The 20,436-nt window shown below is 38.6% G+C and overlaps 1 protein-coding gene across 1 annotated transcript in view; it reads left to right on the top strand.

Moving 5' to 3' along the window:
- The window catches only part of LOC104537751 (glutamate receptor 4-like), a 58,826-nt gene that overhangs the window by 18,291 nt on the left and 20,099 nt on the right, over positions 1–20,436 (top strand). Inside the window, exon 6 of the mRNA XM_010180728.1 lies at positions 4,900–5,147. Within this exon, the coding sequence (XP_010179030.1) occupies positions 4,900–5,147 (248 nt within the window). The remainder of the gene's footprint in view (positions 1–4,899; positions 5,148–20,436) is intronic.

Below are 20,436 nucleotides of genomic sequence, written 5' to 3'. Positions count from 1 at the left end.
CAGTGACAATTAAAACGGCATTGCAGTATTGATTCATCTGAAGCTACAGTACTGAAATGATGTGCAGCATTGAAAGCCTATGATGACAACATGGAGTCTTGCAGGGTTTGTTTCTACTTATGGATTTGACTGTGTGCATTTTGCCTTAGGGTCTTGGGTGGCGGGCAGGAAGTGCATTTTTTAATTTGCTGACTTTGAGATGAATAATAAAGAGAAAATATATCTCAGGGGGATGTGGTTGGAGCATTAGGAAACAGCCTAAATAGCAATTCATATGTCTGTGCTGTCTGTATTGATTACTTCATTTTCATTTGCTTCCCTGTGTTAGTGTGCTTGGTATGTAAACCTCCTTGTTTGCCAGCTGGAAAACAGGGAGCCTGGACATTGCAAGGAGTACATAATGAACAGTCCCTCCTGCTTTATTTTGTGTCTCTAGCAGATGAAAGTTAAGCCCAGCTGATTGAACGTGTGTGAGTTTAGTGTTTGAACATGGCTCTGAATAAATGCTGTGAGCCAGTAATCCTTCCTTGGAAATTACACAGTTTAGGATAATTATTTATCTGAAAGGTGCAGTTTAGGGCATTTTTAGAAGAAAGGAAGATGGAGTGATAATTTCTTCTTATTGTCTAATTCAAAGGGAACTTTCTGTGGTAGGTACTCCCATGCACCTTGACTATTTTCACTTTGACCAAACTGAACTCAGTGAATCATTACAAAACTATGGATTGTATTTGTGAACTACAGACAGTATGAATTCAAGAGCAACTGCTGAGTGTCCCTCAAAAGGTCTGTAGTAAAATAACCTTTGTATTGCAAGAAATACCACCACAGAAGAACTTACAAATGTTTTCTATTATCTGCAAAAAAATTATGCCTTACAGGATATAAATGACACTTGACCAGCACACAGTGATTGAGCCTTCACATAGTGAAGCTGTCCAAGGAGTTTAGTCTAAGCTAGTTTTCTAGATTTCTTCTGTAAATACTGCAGAATGAAAAGCACCACTGTGCATCCTGTACAGGACAAGCGTGTTACATGGAAATAAATCACCCTTTAAAGTATCGTCCTCTTTGCATCGACTCTTGAGGGATCCCACTGAAATGGCTAGAGTGCTTGGTAACTCATTTTTTAATGGATACATTCAGTGATAGGTTTCTAAATACACCTGTCTTCCTCTATAGCCAGGGTGTTGGTATACACCTAAATATGACAAGATGTTCTCTGGGAGCCCTTTTTTTTACCCCAGGAAGCCCTGATTTCACATCAGATGTCTACAAAAATGGTGCATTAAAATATAGGAGGCCTGTCTGAGAATTGAAGTATTTTGATCCTGAGACGGCCAGATTTCCAGTTTTTTTAAAAAATAATATAATCCCTCAGCACTCATTTTTTATGTTTGTATTTGCTTAAACCATAGATTCTTCTTTAGCTCAATTTGTGGAAAGTCATGTATTTAATTCTGGGAGTTCCAGTTTCAGTCCATCGCAGGTTGGGGTGGTAACCACAATATATGTATACGAATTGTTCTTTTAACTAGAATGAAGCTGTGATGATAGTTAAAAACATGATGCTGAGGACTAGGCAGGTTTCTTTAACTTTGGATTTATTGACTTGTTGCATTTTCAAGAGTATCCAGTGCTTTCAATTTTTTTAGGTGATGATCCAAAAATTAATTCCCAAGGAATAGTAAAGAACAAAGGAATTGAGTTGTTTTCTTGAGAGTTTCAAAACACTTTTACAAGCTATTGTTCTGAAGTAATGAGGTCAGGTTTTTTGACATAAAACCAATCTTGGTCACAAAACTTTCATGAGTCTTTTAAACCATCCTGTAAACACAGATACTTTTTTGTTTGAATCAATATTTAATGCAAGATGTCTCTTTAAAGAGAAGATTCATTGTCTATAGTGACAGCCATTCCTTCACTTTAATCTTAAGAGGTTAAGAGAAAAATCAGCCAATGTTCTCTTTTTTCCCATTTTTCCCATTTATTTCAGAATACAAAGGAAAACATCAAAAGTAAATGCAAATATTAAATGTAGTCACGTATGTAAAATTTGAAGTTTTGTCAAGATCTAGGGTGTGTTCACTTTTTTTAAATAGTGTAATTGAGGCTTTCTTATCAAATGATTTCTATTCTCTGCAACAGTGTTGTGATTGTTAATAATATTGTATGTGCTATTTCTTAAAATAGTTTTTCACAGATCAATGACAAAGATAAATGATCATTGACAGACAATATTTGCACAAACACTGTTTGCATAATACATAAATTAAGACCTAGCCTGAAACAATCACAGGAGAAGACCTGCTTCCCAAGACTAACATTTTATGCGGCTGGAAGCAAACATCGTCAGTTTTGGGATTAACGTCATACGTAACTTTTCTGTCAGTGATTAGTCTCTGGCTGAAGATGAGCCTTCAGGATGTTTTCTAATAATTTGATCATTTCTGATCAAAATGTCAGAAACTTTGAAGAGCTATTCAGTCTGCTTTGATTCCAGATTGAAAAGAGAAAAGGGAAAAGTCATTTTAAAGGCAACATAAAGAAAAAGAAGACTTTGATGCTATTAGCTATTTACTCATTTCCTGTTTCGAACACAGTGAGTTTCATTTTCTGAGCAGCTTGCTCAAGAGGAAGAGAACTTGGTTCTAGCAGTCCTACTTAAAAATGTGCTAAACTAAAATTATCCTACCCTGGCTAAATTCAGGGGAAATCTGCAATGTTTCTTCAAGTTATAATAAGGATTATTTGTTGGTTCACTCTTTAATTTTCACTCTAATTCAAAGTGACGTGTAGAAATTTAATGTTAGCAAATGAAAGCTTGGGAGAAGAGAATGTTCTTACAGAGAGCAGATGCCTTGTTACATTTACTGTATTTTTTTGTCTCTTGATGTGCAAGGGAAACTACATCCTAAAAACCAGAAAGATCTAAATGCAACATTTTTCAACTGAGATAGGCCATTGTTTCCTCTTACTAAGACAACTATTTTACATGTTGCATGTTTTTAGTTTTTAAGGCAAGTGACCTGTTAGATGTTTCCTTTATGAAGAATCTGATGGATTTTAAGATGTAAAAAATATTGGAAGTGAAGGCAGACAAAGACACGTAACTGTTCTTCAAATTATGCTCTATTCATTACTGCCTTTCCATTTTTTTCTTTCTGTAAATTTAAATCCATGAAATTACATCAGTGTAAAGCAAAAAGAATACATCGGTGGCTTAGCTAACACCCTGCTCTCAGTCACTATTATGTAAATGAAAAGTAGCTGTGACTGCAGTGGAAAGAGAGGGTGAAAAGGCAGGATGTGATTATGGACATGCACAGCTGTTGTTAATTTAAATTTTATTATATTTGACAGAAAGATAAAGTGATGCATACAGACAAGTTAAAAAAAGCAAGGATAATTTATCATGTTCTGTTATATGTTAATTTTATTGAACATTTCTGTTTAAATGCCACTTACATTCAAGTTAGACCAGTCATTCAGTAATTGGTAAAAAGAAGTGCTTCAGGGAAATTACTCTTTACCTATAAAAAGGCTCAGTTGCAGGCATTTTAGAGCCATTGTCAATGTAAATAATACCTAGATTATAGGATTTTATATTTGTTTAAATATTCTAAGTCCCGTTGTTTTGGGGCTTTATAAAAATGTATATTTTCCTGGAGTGCTCAGCACAGTGTAGGAATGGTCTCACAGACCAAATCTTGCTTAGCTAGAAACTCTTGTTGGCTCAAATAAAAGCTGACTTGAACACTGAGTTAAAAATCCATTTTGTAGCATGCGTAAGAGAACACAAGTACCATCTGTTATGAAATAAAAACACCATATAGTGTTCAGCTGTTGCACTGCTGATTTGCATGTATGTATCCCTGTTGCTCAAGGAAGTAAGGAGTTGTTGAATCAATCTAACAACCATGGGAAGCTTCTCAGCCTGGCAACATTTATCTCCCTTCCTCCCTTCCTCCCCTCCCTTCTTCCCTTACTTCTTCCCTTCCTTCCTTCCTCCCTCCCTCCCTTCCTCCCTTCCTCCCTTCCTTTGAATTTTTTTATTATTGTAATTTTTTATGTTTTATTTTTGCTTACGTCTTTACTTGTGATAACACCATGCATTCCCAGACAGGAGAATTTCCAACTAATGCACTGTAAGCCATGAATTCTTGCACATTCTTTGAGCAAGCACATTTCTTACTCACTTGCAGGATCAGAGTCTTTAAAATAAATCCACTGATACTGCAGTTCTAAAAACATATTAATACTTCTTTACAACAAAGGCTTAGGGCATTTTGTTTCCTTTAATAGCATACTTGGTCCAATTTGCTGTTTATGTCTTTTATTGTGAACCATGCCTTGAAATGTTGTGCAGCCTTTCTGAACATAAATTGAATGTATTTTGGACTCTGAATGTTGAAAACAGAAATCTTACTTAAACTGTTGTGGTTTTGACGGTGTAAGAAGTGGGAGTTAGAGCTGAGAAATGTTTCAAGATTCAGCTCAGTATTTATGGGGAGATTATTTTATTGTTTCTCTTTCACATAAAGGTTTATTGTGGATATCTATTTCATATATAATTTCCCACAACACACTTCACAACACTTTTACTGTGTGAACTGCCTTTATCTAACTGTATGTTCAGGTCTTAGCTTTCCAATTTTTTTATTGTGACTGCTAGAGGCTAACTGGGCTTAAAAATAACCTCTGATTTTATAGTATTGATATTGTTATTTCTTGTTTCTTTTAAAATAATAATAGAATTCAAAGAAAAACCTTATCCAAGTGCACTTTTCCCAACCCTAGTTGTTGAAAATATTAAATATGATTTTTTTAATTTTGAACACTGCCATTCTGAAATGTTGCAAGATTCTTTTGTTCTAACTCATTTTTAATTTTCTCCAGAGATCAAAAATAGCAGTGTATGAAAAGATGTGGACCTACATGAAATCAGCAGAGCCATCAGTGTTCACTAGGACTACTGCAGAGGGAGTAGCTCGTGTCCGCAAATCCAAGGGCAAGTTTGCCTTCCTGCTGGAGTCCACCATGAATGAATACATTGAGCAGCGAAAGCCCTGTGACACCATGAAAGTGGGAGGAAATCTGGATTCGAAAGGCTATGGCGTAGCCACACCGAAGGGTTCTCCATTAAGGTGGGTGGAATAGTATAACAATATAAAATGTGTTGTTATAGTATTCCACCTTCCCTGATGTCCCTGATATAGCTCTTTTTGTTTTGTGTGTGAACATGGTATGTTATTTTTCTTTTCTTCCATTTCATATTTTTTTGATCAACAAAGGTAACCGTTTCTAATTGCAATATGGATTTAGCAGCTATAGTTGGCATATCTTTCAAGGCCATATAAAAACCAAACTGGTTGAACACTAGCTACTTGAAGTCAGAATCAATAGAATTAATATCAGCTATTCTATTTCATCAGCTTTATTCACCAAATTCAACCCTTTTTAGCAGTATTATGCCTACATTATCTGCATCAGTATCTGCATCAATAATATGCCTACATTTTGATTTGTTTATTGATCTTGGCTGCTATTTTCTGAATAAGAAGCTGCTTGTAACATCTTTTTTCAAATGTCATCACTTACAGGGAATTAGTCCTTCATTAAAGCAACTTCATTAAAGTACTTCTATTAAAGCATCTTCTTATTTAGAAAAAAGAGTTTGTGTTTCTAGCATTATGCATTTCAGTACTGCCTTCAAACTCACCAGTATTTTATTTGTCATGGTATCAGACACCTTCAGTCAAGTAGGAAAGTTTTTTATTCACAGGCAGAACATCATTTGCTTTTCATTCAAATTGTCAGGGAAACAGAGGTGAAGGTACTAGTTCTGTGTTAAAACTGCCAGTATTTACCATTGTGTTGTCTTAAATGTTTAAGGCAAACAAAACTCACCTTTTTCCTCTGGTAGACTTGCCAACTTTCTTGAAAGCAAAAGAGCAACGAGCAGACTGAGGGAGCGTGCCCTGTGGTGTCTGACAGTGATAAGGCTGCATGTGAATGGGGGAGAGGGAATGGCCTGTGGATCATCCAGCACCCCACTTCCTAAATTTCACCCATGTGCTCACAATAAGGGCTCTGATGGAATAGATTCACCAAGGAGATGAGATGGAGGAGTCACAAGTGCAGATGGAGCCATAGTTCTGTGCAGAAAATAACTAAGGAGGTACCTGTCTACATCTGAGACTACAGAGGAGACAGCATTACCACTATGCAGATAACTAGACTCACTTTTAACTCATCAATTTAACCTGCACATAATACCATAAACCTCAACAGCCTTAACTTTATTACACGGATGGGAATAGGAGTGTCATGTGAGTAATTTCCATCTGCCACAAAAGAAGATTTATATGTGCAGAGGAAAATCAGGCCAGTTATTTCCGTGATTGAATATGAATTTTTGGTCCTATCAGTACCTTAGATGTAAAAACTGTCACCTTCACCACTGAATAAAGTGGTAAGAGAACATAAGAAGGTGAGAAAGGGAAAATGACAACAGTAAAAATGTTAATTGCAAAGAAAAACATCTCCAAAACTCATGTTAAAGGTAGAAGGCAACAGATAATGGGAGAGGCTGATCTATTGTCTGGGTATGTTTTCAAACATATTTTTTATTTTATGTTTCTAATAGATTGCTACCTCCCTCCCAGTGTTTCAGATGACCTAGAAGTGGTAGGCAGCACTGCAGTTTAGTGGAGCTGCTTTCCTGTCATAAGGAAATACCCATTGCTGACAGTCGTGCTTTACTGTGCCAAACCTAGGGCAGACATTTTAGGAATCACTTTAGCTGCTGTCATATATATCCTAGCAGTGGACTGTTTGTTCTAAGCATGCTTTATGGTGCTCTTTAGTCCCTCTCACTCTTCTGCGGACTATCCAACACCAACAATGAGACAGCCAGTTATAATGAGCACTAGGAGCCAGCAGAAGTTGCTCTGTGCCAAATCTGGGCTTATTTCAGATTTGTTCAGTCAGCTAGATAAAAATACCTAGGAGTAATGGGGCTGAGACATGAAGCAGTTAGACTTAGAAGGAAGAGGCCCCATTAGGACAGTTTAATAAGGACAGAGAGGAAGAGCACAACCCTGACTGTAAGGATCAAGTGTGAAATCCTGGTTCCATCCCAGCTAAAGACCAAACTCCCATATGTTTCAGCAAGGCCACAGTTTGGTCTAATTGAGGGTCAGCAACTATCATTAGGGTGATTTGATTTACAGCATTTAGTTTTTCGCATCCCACCTTCAAATGTTTTTCAAAAAGGGGAATACAGGGAATCCTATACATGCTGAAAATTGGAGCAAATCTTCTTTCAAGCTGTCTCGACTGGCTGTCAATGTCCACGCCTTTCCCAAGCCTTTCTTTCACATGTGCTAAGCTGCTTGTTCTCCTGCTGCACCCCATTCCCTCTCCAGCCGCAGTGACAACCTCAGGCAACACCTAAGTGCTGCTTACCTATTAAAAACATTAAGCAACACACTTAATGTTCTGGACAAAAAATAAGGAACAAGCAACACCTCACATTTATACCACCTCTTCCATGTCTGTCTATAGACGGTAGTGCTCACTGAAGAGGGGAAAAGCTTCCTACTGCACTTTTGAACAGAAAAGACTCAGCTGTAAATTTTAACTGACAGCTTCAGTATTTTCTGAATTGTTAGAAATTGTAGAATGTGCTGGGTTTGCTGTTTTGACTGCATCCTACATGGTAGAGTTTCTGTTGCTGATCAAATGACTTATGTAACTGCTGCCCGTGCAGATAATTGCAAATATTGAACATGCAGTTTGAAATCCATGAAGGGCAGGCTAGCTAAGCTCATTACATAAATTAGTCAAAAGACATAATTTGCTATGGGAGTTGTAAATTCTGTATTTTATTTAATAATCATGATTTCCTATTTGAGTTATCTGTACACTGGAAATTATTTGATGTAGTTCACAAATAATTGCAAGTAGCATATAAATGTTAAACATTCACACTCTGTTCTTGGTCTGTACAGGACTAGGGAAAAATATCAATTTTTTCAAATTAATTATTCATAGCAAATTATTTACTAAACTCTTTGAACACCTATTTCACTAGAGATATTTTAGTTTTAATCCTCCTCCTACTTACACTGATTATAAATCGGGAGTTTTTTCACTGAAAATGTAGTAACAGTACATAAAATTAATGTGAGTGTTTGGAGAACTAGACCATGTATTTTCACACATCTAACACTGACAGAAAGTGGGGTCATCTAAGTCAGATTTCTTCCTGTAGCATAGGACCAGTGATGGTTCCCTGCCATCACATCACCAGACTCATGTTCATTACAGAGCACATTCCCACCACATCACTTATGCGGATGAAATCCACTTGCCAGAGCGATCCAAGGTCTGGTCTCTCTGTTGCTCATGACCCTACACATGAGCAGGGTAGTGGATTTTAATTTGAAACTCTTCCTTTTTGGGTTCCATGCAGTGTTCAACCAGTACCTATTGGCTAATTGTATTATTTGTTCTCAGTGCTGGTGCCTTATTAGGATTCATGCATATCACTGGATGGAAGAGAAAGGGAAATGCCTGATGTGTGTTTCTTGTATGCCCACTGGGCAGTACCACGTCACACATCAAGCGTGTCCCCTTCCTTCCTTCCTTTTCAGTGATATTTATTTCTATACAGTGTTAAAAATGACTGACATATTTGAGAAGGAACGTGGGATTGAGGGCAAAGGCTCTCATCACAACAAAAATTGAGTTTCTCTCATGGCACTACCCACCTGTCCTTACTCTTTCCTCCTCCTACCACGGTAGGTATCCTTCCAAAACTACTGTGCAGTAACCAGTGTGAATTAATGAGTTTTTTTCTTCAAAGGTGGTGTTTTCAAAGGTGGTTAAGAGAGTGCTGCTTGTCTGCTTAGCAAGACCTGCCTTTGTAAATGTGTTGTCTTTAGAAGACATTCTCGTGGCCAGACTTCTGGCCCTTGTGGATCACCCCTGGCTCGCCTGCCTTGCCACTTGCAGTAATCGGTGTTGCTAGAGAGCAACATCTGGAGATCTTGTACTATGCAAATCCTGTGCCTTGCATGCCTCTGCTTTTCTGTTTTAGATATGTAGGCATCATAAACAGGTTTGAATAGTGACAAACATGAAAGAGTTCTCCACTCTAAAAAGTAATGAAAAAGGAAGTAGGGGCAGTATTGTCTTACGGGCACACTGAAAGCTTTTTCTACTTTTTGTACCTAGAAGCTGTTTGATACAAAGATGAATGACAGGTTGAGCTAAAAATGAGGAGTTGTCGTCATTGTGTCTGTGACTGTTTTAACTAAGGACATTTGGCTGGCCTGTCCTGAAGCTGACTATGCAGCATGGATAAGTGAAACCTGCTTAGATCATGAAAGTCTGGTGAGACATTTCAGTCCAGCCAGATAAGCATGGCAGGATTAGATCTTGCCAAATAATAAAAAACTGTTGTGAATAGATCTGTTGTATTTTAGAGACTGGTGATGGCTCTGTTCACCAACCTGATGAAATCCAGAGCTATATGAAGTTCCCACTATTGCAAGTATGGCTAATGTTTATAGATATGAATCTGGTATTCTATATTTAATTATTCAAATATCTATTTCTTTTATGTAGTAAAGAAATAACTCCAGTTTGACTTTAGGAGGAATTGCTTATGGTCTGGAGAGGAAGGAGAAAAGCTCCACATGGTGATATCTGCTGGTTCTTTGCAGTGTGACAACTGGTGACATGAACTGACTCTTTACACTGGCTAAGGGCTAGTTCTTTATCCATTCTTTACTGTGTTTTATTAAAATGAGGTAGGAAATGTGGGAAGTGCATCAGTGAAGCAGGTGGTGCAGATATAATTTTCTGATCATTCTAGTGACTTGTGTGAAGAGGAAAGTACAACTTGAGTGAAGCTGTGAATTTTGGTTTCCATTACCGGCAAGGGAGGAGTGCCCTGGAGAGGGCTTGAAGTGCAAAAGGCATCCCAACAGTGCCCTGTCAACATCATATGGATTCTCCTGGTTTATATAATTGTGCAATACCTAGAAGAGATTTACCCCAGAAGTGAGGGATCTGTGCTGGAGGGAACGTTTTCTTGATGAAACCCATGAGTTTATGTGAATAAGGTAAAGATCTGTAATGAAGGGAGCCTTTCTGTGCATGGGCTTTATAAGCTACTGTCTTGATCTCAGTGAATTCAGCTAGTCCTTGTTTTCCCGAGGTAAATCTCTAAAAATGCCATTCTTTTATTGCTTCATTTCAATGTGGTACTACTGCTGACAATGTTACCTTTGCTTTTGAAGGATATATCCAGTATGGGCCCTTAGTTAGAAATGTAGTGTTGAAGGAAAAGTTATTTTGGCAATGCATGCACATTAATACAAGATATTGGCAGACCTTACATAGGATGGGATATTCTCTATTCTTTTCTGGATGTGTTATTCATTGACCTGAAATAAGCTTGGGAAAATAAAGGTAAATCTGACAGTATAATTTCTTTGATGAGACCATTAAATTTTTATCAAGTTCTGTCCTTGATGTTTTTGGAGACCAGAGTATAAGGAGTTTACTGTGAAAGGAAATCCCAGATCATCATTCATTGTCAAAGCTGTTTATTGTGAACTTAATACATTGTGCTGAGGTATATCCCAGTTCTCTTTTTACTCTGGTTTTGCAAATCAGTGAGTTGACAATTGACACTAAGCTCTGTGGGAAAAGAATCGTAGTCATTACACAGCAGTCACCTATGAGGGTAGATAGACATTTTTCCACCAAAACTTCCTGCATTCTCTGGTTTCTTATGATTTCTATAAAATTTGATTTATATGTACATAAAGTAGCTATGATATTCACAGATTCACTCTGACTAAGAGGAAAACTAGGAGAGGATGCTTGAGCTGACCACTCGAATTCATTTACTACAGAGTTCTTTCACTATTGTTTTTCAAAGACTTTTTTCAAAGGTTACTGTAGAAATTCGTGAATCTTCACAAAAATGGAATTTTCCCATGAGTGAAGCTTCCTTGTGCAAGTTGTTTTGTATCCTAAAGTAAGTATTTCCCTGGACCACTCTGCAGTGTATCCTATGTTGTTCTATTTTCAAAGGACATCATGGTTTTACTTATTTTTTAACATATAAAATGGATGTAGCTATTCTAGCTTTCTATGCATCTGGGCTGCATTGCGTACTCAGTGGTGCGTTCCTGTTTCTAGAGAGGTACAGAAATAGGCACGGGTAATGTATGCTTGGGTCGCCGTGGTGAGGTCTGTGCTCTACATGCTTTTGAGCATTGTTCTGGCAAAGAACAGAGCGGTATTTCCTCTGCTGGCAGCTGTCCTCCAGCTGGGACACTGACATCCCCAGACCTCCCCAGATCATTCTGAAGACAAGTGACCTTCATGGTGAGGAGGGATGCAGAAGAAGCAGGTTTCTTTTTTTTTTTCCATGTTTCTCTTCTTCTGCCAGAATGGCTATCATGCCCGTAATCTGTGTGTTATCAATAGAGGTAGTAATTTTAGCAAAGCACTGGAGAAAGGAACTAGAAACTGGTGTTATTTATGTTTGATGCAGAGAAGATATAGAGACAAATGGTGCATAATGGAGGTTTGAAGATAAAAATGAATCATGTGAAATTACTGAGTTCGACCTCTATTCTTTTAAAGCAAGAGACAGTGGAGAAAACAAAAATCCTGCATAGTTATGGGGTAGTCTGTTGATATTTACAAGAGCAGGATTTTATTCAGGAGTTTCACTTACCAAGATTTTACAAGGTCATTTCGTTTCGTGATACAAAATTATTTGAAGACTAGAATGTGATCTATAACATTTTATGCATATTGTAAACATTATCCTGTTTGACTGATGTTGTAGATCCTACTGTATGACTTTGCATAATATTCTTCCCTTCACTTTAGGCGTAACAAGGCTTGAATTACCACCCTATTACCCATTCAGTGTCAGAGCTTATAGCCTGGATATTTCTCAAGCAGGTCAGATCCTTCAGAGCTCATTGAGTTTTCTGTCAAATAAAAATAACATTTACTAGATAAAAAGGCAGAGAGTGGGCCACTGCTTAGCAAGGAATGTAAAAGTCAGGGGTCAAAAGAAGATCAGTGGAAAGAGCACCTGGCAATGAATGTTAGCAAGTTGTACTTTCAGCTGAGCCTGGGAGGCATACTTAGTTTTGGTTACCTGGATTATTTCTGTCTAAAACCAGAATACCTGTTTTAAAAGTAAAAATAAAGCCTTGAGAGCAGAGATCAGAATCCCATCTTGCTCTGCTCCCCAGCTATGCCTATGGGATGAATTTTGTATTCTTCTTATCAAGATAAGGGTCTTCCCCATGCAGAAAGAGTGCAATAAAAAAAGAGGAAAATGTTGTTATGACTAATGAGGTGTACTGCAAGATGAACGAGCAAATGTATTTAAGCAAAATCTTCCACTGGGAGGATTTTTTATCCTTTCTAGCTATTTCTGCATGTAGAGGAAGAAAATTGTAATAATCCTGACTTAAGTCATCAAATCGTAGTGAAGAACATTGTTACTGAGCTTGTGATATCTTTAGAAGAAAACAACTTGTTAGTGTCCATGATGCTGCACTCACTGAATTTTCTCTGTCCTGGAAAAAGAAAAAACCAAAACAACAACCCCAAGAAACCAAACATTGATTTGTCTTTCAAGGACTTCAGAGAGCCACCTCTGATCTACCCTGCCCCATGGAGCCTATTTCTTCATTGCCACTTGAAGGAAGTTTTCAGCCCCAGACTTCAAGAGGGGATTCATAATTGAACAAAGCTCTCCCTGGTCTGGAACAGAGAGCAAAAGTCACAGGAATTTGTTCTGTTACCGTTTCTGTTTTCCTAAATTGCAAATGGTATCAGAAGCCACTGATGGAAGGCAAAGCTCTTCCAAGGAGCCCAGCTCCTATTTTGGTCACACAGCCACATTCTGGTACCTTTCTGCTAATGTCATCCTGCTCCTTACTCCAGAGAACATCCTGGAATTTTGGTGAGAACAGTTGTGAAACAAGGTGCTTCTGAGTAGGAGTGAAAGGACAGAGCATGGAGACAGCAATAAAACTACTGCCTAGAAAGGTAATTTTTTTATCCAAACATTGCAATGGCAATAGGTATTTTTAAATTAGCAGTATAATCAGTATAGAAGGTGAAACTACCATTCTGTCTCTTCAGCTTTAGCATTGGCTTGGCAGCACAATGAGGCATGTTTTTTTCTTTACTTTCCTTTTTTACAAGACATTTATACAACTTTGTCCTTCTGATACTTAGTGATTACTAAAGGTGCAATTTATGTGCTGTCATATAGAAGTATTTTTTGAGCCAGTCCCTACTAGTCAGCACTAGGACAAGTTTTATAACAGACACGTTCTACAATCAGAAAGATATCAAGGCATCAAAAAGAGAAATCACAGATCTTTTTTTGTTTTTCTGCTTCAGAAACATTTAAATGCAAGCGGAGTAGAAACTTCATTATATCAAATCCATCAGAATAAACTTTGACAGGCTGTTCAGTTCTCTGTCAGGTAAAAAGGAACATATTTTTATGTATAACCAATGAACTTCCCTAAAACTCTCAGTTAAGACCAGAATCTCTCAGAAATAATGATACCATTGTGCACACGTCTTACTGACTTTCTGGAAGTTTGCCCAGGTTTGATAAGCATTAATCCCCAGAGTATGCCACTGGGCTACAAAAGGGTTATCATTGTTTCCAATCTATAGATCCTCTGAGGAGCAAAATCTGCTTCTTGGCACTTCAGAAATAAGTTTCTTCTGCCCTTTCCCCTGCCGTTTCCCGAATCCCTCATAAAGCAGCTTAGCAGAGGGTAAGATGCAGCCCATTATATTTTAACAGTGCAGCTTGTTATTATTTCTCTCTTTTCATTACAACTTTCTGGCTGTTTAGATGTCAATTCCCAGGAAACTGCCAGACTTCAGAATATGTATTTATTAAGGGCATAAGCCAGCTACCCTTTGAAGTTGATGGTACTGTTCCTGCCAAGTAAAAGGCCTATCCCACTAAGATAATAATTGTCCAGGTAAATTGTAGGTGAACTAAAGCAAAGAAGCAGGCCACTGAAAGGCATCTCAGCAGCTCATAACAATACCTCTCTATGGAACTGACATTTGGGGAACAAATAGCACCTGAAAAACAGTTTGCAATTAATTTCTGTGGTAGTTGCAAAACTGCAACACTTCCAATTGACAGTAAATACTAGATGGACTCCCGAGAGACACAAAATAGCCATTTATTCTTTATGCAGCTTTGACTCTTGTAAGAAATCCCAAACCAAAAGTAGAAAGAAAGTTTAAATAAAGTCTTTCTCATGGATTTTCTTTGAACTGAGAACAGTGTCTTAGACCAGCATGTCTTAGACCATGGAGTAAGCATTATGGACAAAGTGATCATCCTAGAACAAAAGGTGAAAATGTTAACAATGAAAAAGGCACAAAATAGGATTCAGGAAAACTGGGACTGACAACCAACTCCAGCTTCCTGGGCAGTTTTAATATCTCTTTTAAGCTACTGTGTATCTTGGCATGACATCTCTGAAATGTAGCTATTACCTCACATCAACAAGATGTTCCCAAGGTGCTCAGGTTTCAGATAAATGACAATATGTGCATCTTGCTGAACAACACAAGTTTAAAAAATTGTGTGATGAAACAATGACTTGTGGTTGATCAGTAGTTATTTCTCTGAACTGGTCTACCTTGTGTGTAGTAGGAAGTAGGGTCAAATCTACTGCTCAACTACCTTTAGGCACACTTTGCTCAAATCTTTCTGTACTTTTATAGCTAGAAACCTTACTCCCATTTTCTGCCTTCCTTCCTCTACTTCCTATTCCAATCGAGTCACTAAGTAGGGGTTTAAATCAAAGCCAAAGAAGGATTCAGCTCCTATACAACCTTATCTTTTAGCAAATCCCGTGATGCTGAACAATGCTGTGTTCTTTTGTTGAGTGTGATTCTCTTAACAGCTTTTGGCAGGATTGGCAGTTTTCTGTAGCCAAAGTTTTACTACAATTTTTCCTACACTTTTTTAAGCCAAAGTGAACTGGATCAAAGTGGTCCAAGCCTGACCTGAAACAGACCTGTTTTATTGTTACACTTCAGTTATTTCTTTCTATTCTAAAAGAACACAGGAGAAGAATAATATGCCTCCAGGACCCAGAGAAGACAGAGCTGGTTTTGTTTCTGCCTTCCCCTCCCCCTCCACGTGGGCAGGGATAGCATCTGTGCCCAGGAAGATCCAGATCCCTTGCATCTCCCATTGCTAGCAGCAGGGATGACCAAGGCCTGCAAGTGAGAGCAGCCCCAACATCTGGCAGCCCATCTGTTACCTCCAGAGCAGGCTTTCTGTCTACATAATTACACATTAGACTCACTCCGATCTATTGTGTATATGGTTCCATCTGGTGCAGCCAAAGTGTTTGTTGTAAGAGAGGATTTTACATTTGGAATGAGACCTTTGGCTTCCTTGGTGTGGATGTAGGCAGCTGATTTTGCACACAGCAGTATGGGAATTCTTTTTACGCTTTGTCATTTGTGTGGTTCAGATCTATTTTGGATCTTAAAATTCTGAGTCTACAGAAAAACTCATTGGACCTTGTTGGTGATCTGCACCACTGATTCCTACAGTATATCTCATCTTTTTCTAGATAAGTCAAATCACTCAAATTTCAGGTGCCTAAATGCAAACAATACTAGGCAATTTTTTAGATTTTTGTATTTTCAACAATATTTGAAGGGTTCCACAAAAGCTTTTTACTGATTGCAACACAAAACAGTAAGAGGCAGGATGTAGACTGATGCTCATTTCTTTATTGGTTTTAATTTAAAATATTATGTCCTTCTGTGGGCAAAGCTACATTCAGATGCTCTGATTTTTCTAAGATCCATCACTTCAGGATTTAATCAGTATATGTTTGGTTTTTTTTATTTTCTAACTTTATGTGCTAATTATTTTTTTTTCCTTTAAAATCTTATGAGCACTTGATAATTAGCTGTGCAGAGTTTAAATAATGCCAACTCAGTGCTTGAAAGTGTAGTTGAAAGTGAGCAGAAAGCCAGAACAGTTTCTTGAGGATTTGGAAATTGTTTCTATCACAGTTAAATAAACAGGCTGCTACTTTTGGCATCTCTTTTAGGTAGTGGGCAATTATCCAAGGCAGTTCCAATTAAAGTGCTTTTAGTTCATCCAATTTGTAGGCTACAAGAGGAGATACTGTGGCATCAGATAAAATAATTGCAAACATTCAGATGACATCTAGAATACCACATCCTTTTTTGGCCTCCTAATTCAAGGAAAACATCAATAAATTGAAGCAATTTCAGTGGAAGGTGATCAAACTGAAGCTGGAGCGCCTGCCCTGTGAGGAGAAGCTGAGGGAGCTGGGCTTGTTCAGCCTGGAGCAGAGATGGCTTTAGGGGGGACCTAACAGCAGCCCACAGTGCCTATGGGAAAGTCTTCAAGGAGATGGAGCCAGACTCTTCACAGCAGTGCAGGACGGGAAGGTAAGAGACAATGGGTATAAACTGAAACAGAAGAGGCTCAGACTGGCTCTATGGAGGAGCTTTTTTCCCTGACTGCCTGAGGACAGTCCTACAGTGGCACTGGTTGCCCAGAGAGGTGTGCAGTCTCCATCCTTGGAGGTTTTCAGACCGTGACTGGATGAAGCCCTGAGCAGCTTGGTCTGACCTCAGAGCTGACCCTTGTGTGAGCAGGAGGCTGCACCAGACAAGTCCTGATGTGCCTTCCAGACTGCACTATGCTATGGTCCCTTTTTGACAATTATGGATGTGAAAAGCACATCTTCAGCCATCACATTCAATCTCCTGAAACCTGCACAGAAGTATTTGGAAAGTTGTGGGAGCTTACAGAGAGGGATGTTTGCATTTTCTGCAAGTAGGTGGTCTTTTCCTCAACTTGCACAAAAGCTTTTCTTGACCACTAGGCTTCAGTTATGATTTCTGTGAATCAAACATCAATCAGATTGTTCTCATCTAAATCCCATTCGCATGCTGGAAAAGCAAAAGAGAGTGAAAGTATAAGTGAAAGCAGAAGCAGTGGTTTGTACCTCTGCTTTGCCAGGGCAAAGGGAGCCCTTAACTTCCCAAGCAGCCTTATATAGCTGCTGAGTGACTGACAGCATGGACCTTTGTGGAGTGAGGTCAAAATGTGGAGGAGATTTTTGTTACTGGAGTTGGACCACTCGGGTTGGCTGTCTGTCTTTTGGCAGGATATGCATAAAAATGAGGACTATCTCATGGTTAAATGTTGACTTGAAGAAATGTGCACAGAAGTTTAAGCTTAGTCTATCTCTAGGAAATTATTTTCATTGGGAGGCCACCAGAAGCATAAATTCTCTGTGAAAACTTGCCTGAAAATGCCTAAAGATTTCTGAGCGGCAATGAAGTGTGGTTGTCCGGGCGTGAGGCTGGAAGTCACGTCATACTCATGAGCTTAATTATTATCCTGCCTGAATTTCCTGGGAGTCTTGGAGGAGGTCAGTTCACCTTCTGCCTTTAGTTTCACCTTTGCAAATTGAGGGTGATGATAATTGACCATCAATCTCGGCAGGATAGTGAAGATTAATGGCATAGTGTTTATTGTAGTGTGAATATTTAAAGTCCATCCCTACTTCAGATGTTTGTATAATTATTTCAAATCCATGGAGGTGTGTGCCTCAGAACAAACCCCATGGTAGATTTCTCAGTGTCTTTGATCAAAGAAACTGTTGTGGAGACAAAGTGATAGGGAAAATGTAACTTCTAATATAACTAACGGTTTCTTAAACAGTCTATAGTCTATGACCACCCCTTTAGAAAGCAATAACAGAAATCTCCATCACTAGTGAGGCCTACTCCCCCCAGCTTTTTTTAATTAAAAGTTTTATGTGAGCATGTGTTTCATTCAGGACAATAGCAATTACATTAGTTATATCTCCATGTCCTCTGCGGAGATCTGTTAGTAATTTCCGTACCTTGTTTTCTCTATAGCCTGGCTGCTTGTGTTTGAAACATCGCTAGCATGAGTATTAGTATATTGAAGTGACTGTGCTTGATCTGACTGGTATGAGTGCTGGACTACTTGCATTTGCTGCTATGTACATGGCTCTACCAATGGCAGCTACTTTATATAGCTGGTTGCCAGAGGGATTGGATTGCCCTTGTCTGATAATTTCACCTGATCTTGGACTGATGTTCAGCTGGCTTCAGGACATTTTAATTATCAGCACACTGGCTATTGGACCGACCATCTCATCTGATTGCTGGCACCATTTATGTTTGTCTCAGCCTATCAGATCTTCCTCATTAACTTCTGCGATAATATTCAGACAGAAAGTCCTAGGAACTCTTCCAGCTAATCCCCATTTTGGCCGCTGACCAAATAAGGCTTTATATGACACAACTGTAATTGCTTCATTTGTAGGGTATTGATCTGCCATTAGGCAAAACACAAGCCAGCATTTCACTAAGGCTGAAGTTATGCATTATTATTTATTGTTTGCGTTGCAGTTTTAGCTCAAGTTTCCACCTGGGGAATGGACCCTCTGGTTTTTCTTTGTCTCTCCTTCTCATTAAAATAATGAACTTCAAAGTGCTTGCATTTTAATTATTCCAAAGCTTAAGCAACCATCTCTTAGTGGGGATCTTTCCATTTATTGCCTTCCTTCCAATACTTTATGAAAAACAACAGTATGGAGCCACAAAGAAGCATGTATAGTTACAGAAATCTCCTCTCGGTCTGTGCAGATCTTAGGAATTACTGGTCTGTTTCTGGCAACAGTAAAAAACAAGTATCCAAGCTGATTTCTCAGTGTTATCAATGGCTTTTGACATAGTGGCCACATTACTTTAATATCCCTGTGGACACTGGTGCCAGTGAATTAATTCCCTCAGAAGCAAACTGCAGTTTCGCCCTATAGCTTTCTCATATGGAGCTGCTTCCCTCACTAGGAAAAAAATAAATGGATGGGCAGACTGCACCTGCAGTATTGTACAGTACCCCAGTGGTATTTGACTTTGAAGTCATTTCATGGTTTATTCTCATTAAGGTGAGACTGGGCTTGGTGGCAGAAAAGTCTAACCAAAGAGGCAAAAATTGGGTGCTCATTGGAAATGGCACCTAAAATAGTGGGCTTGGTTTCTAAAATAAAAGTATAGACATTCCATTGAATCTGGCTACTCCTCAAATTCCTGAGAGCAGTAATAGCAGTAAGTTCATTTTTTTTCCAATTGCAGCTCTTGAGAAGATGGCAGGAAGCTTTTCCTCTCACTTGGCTTTCTGTCACCATGAGAGTGGTTAAATGCAACTCATTTTGCAGGACATCTCAGAAACATTAGCTAGGACAGAGGACTTCTGTCACCTTCAGTGGAGCATCTCAAGCTGACAGTGAGGTAGTTTGTGAAAAAGGCAGGCACAGATGCTCAGCTGAGTATCTTTACTTGTAAAAGTCACTCCGTTGTGACTCCTGATTTTTTTTACCATTTCTTAATCTGACACTGACATCTTAAACTATTCAGTTGCTGTTATGAGGTCTTGCTGCTTGCAAGGAAGAAAATGCAGCAACATATCATAAGAAGTAGAATAACCAGAGAAGACCCTGTCAAATATGGTTCCTCTTACCCATCTTACCACTGTATGTTCATAAAGGGTAAGATTCAGCCAGACGTAAATGAAAGTTTGGAGAAGTCTGACAGTGCAGTCTCTTCAAACATTGCCAAATTTGAACTAGTCTCCAAAAATAGTAGATATTTTCAATACTGCATTAAGAAATATCTTGGGCTTATGTTAGCTGCCCTGCTGCACACTGAGTAGGACATACATTTATATAGCACATTGAGACATGAGGCTGGTTAGGAACCAGAAAACCTGATTTTCGCAGTTAGTCCAACAGGATATTTTATTTTCCATGGTTTGTCAGAGAGAGTCCTGACGGGTTTTGGAGGTCACAGTAACATTTCTTCTGGGGATAGATGGTTCAGCCTAGGGCTGCGTCTTCCTGTGGATGAAAGCTGTGAAATGCTCAGTCCAAGGCACGCTATTTCTGCCACTGCTGGGACATGTTGAATGGAGTGAAAAATTAGAAGCTGCTGAAACAGCTGCCACCTGCTTTGTGCTGGAAGATTTTGATGTAGCAAAATCTTCCTCTGTATTGGGTGGCCAGAGTCTGCAATCTTAATAGGGTGTTTAGTAATCCATCAGTCATATCAAACAGATTGAGATGGACATAAAGAAGCAACAACTTTCTAAGGGACCAGACCCTGTTTGTATTCAATAAGCACTGAATTGCTTCCAAAAGAGATGCATTTTTTCCTAGCTTCATTCTGGCAGAAAATAGTCACTCCATGGCATTCAGAACTATAAAATTAAAATGCCTTACAAATATTGCTTAAGAATTA

The sequence above is a fragment of the Mesitornis unicolor genome, unplaced genomic scaffold, assembly GCF_000695765.1.
Source record: "Mesitornis unicolor isolate BGI_N332 unplaced genomic scaffold, ASM69576v1 scaffold40593, whole genome shotgun sequence".
NCBI classification, from domain to species: Eukaryota; Metazoa; Chordata; class Aves; order Mesitornithiformes; family Mesitornithidae; genus Mesitornis; species Mesitornis unicolor.
The sequence above is the reverse complement of the archived record's forward strand: the minus strand, read 5'-3'. Positions and strand labels throughout refer to the sequence as shown.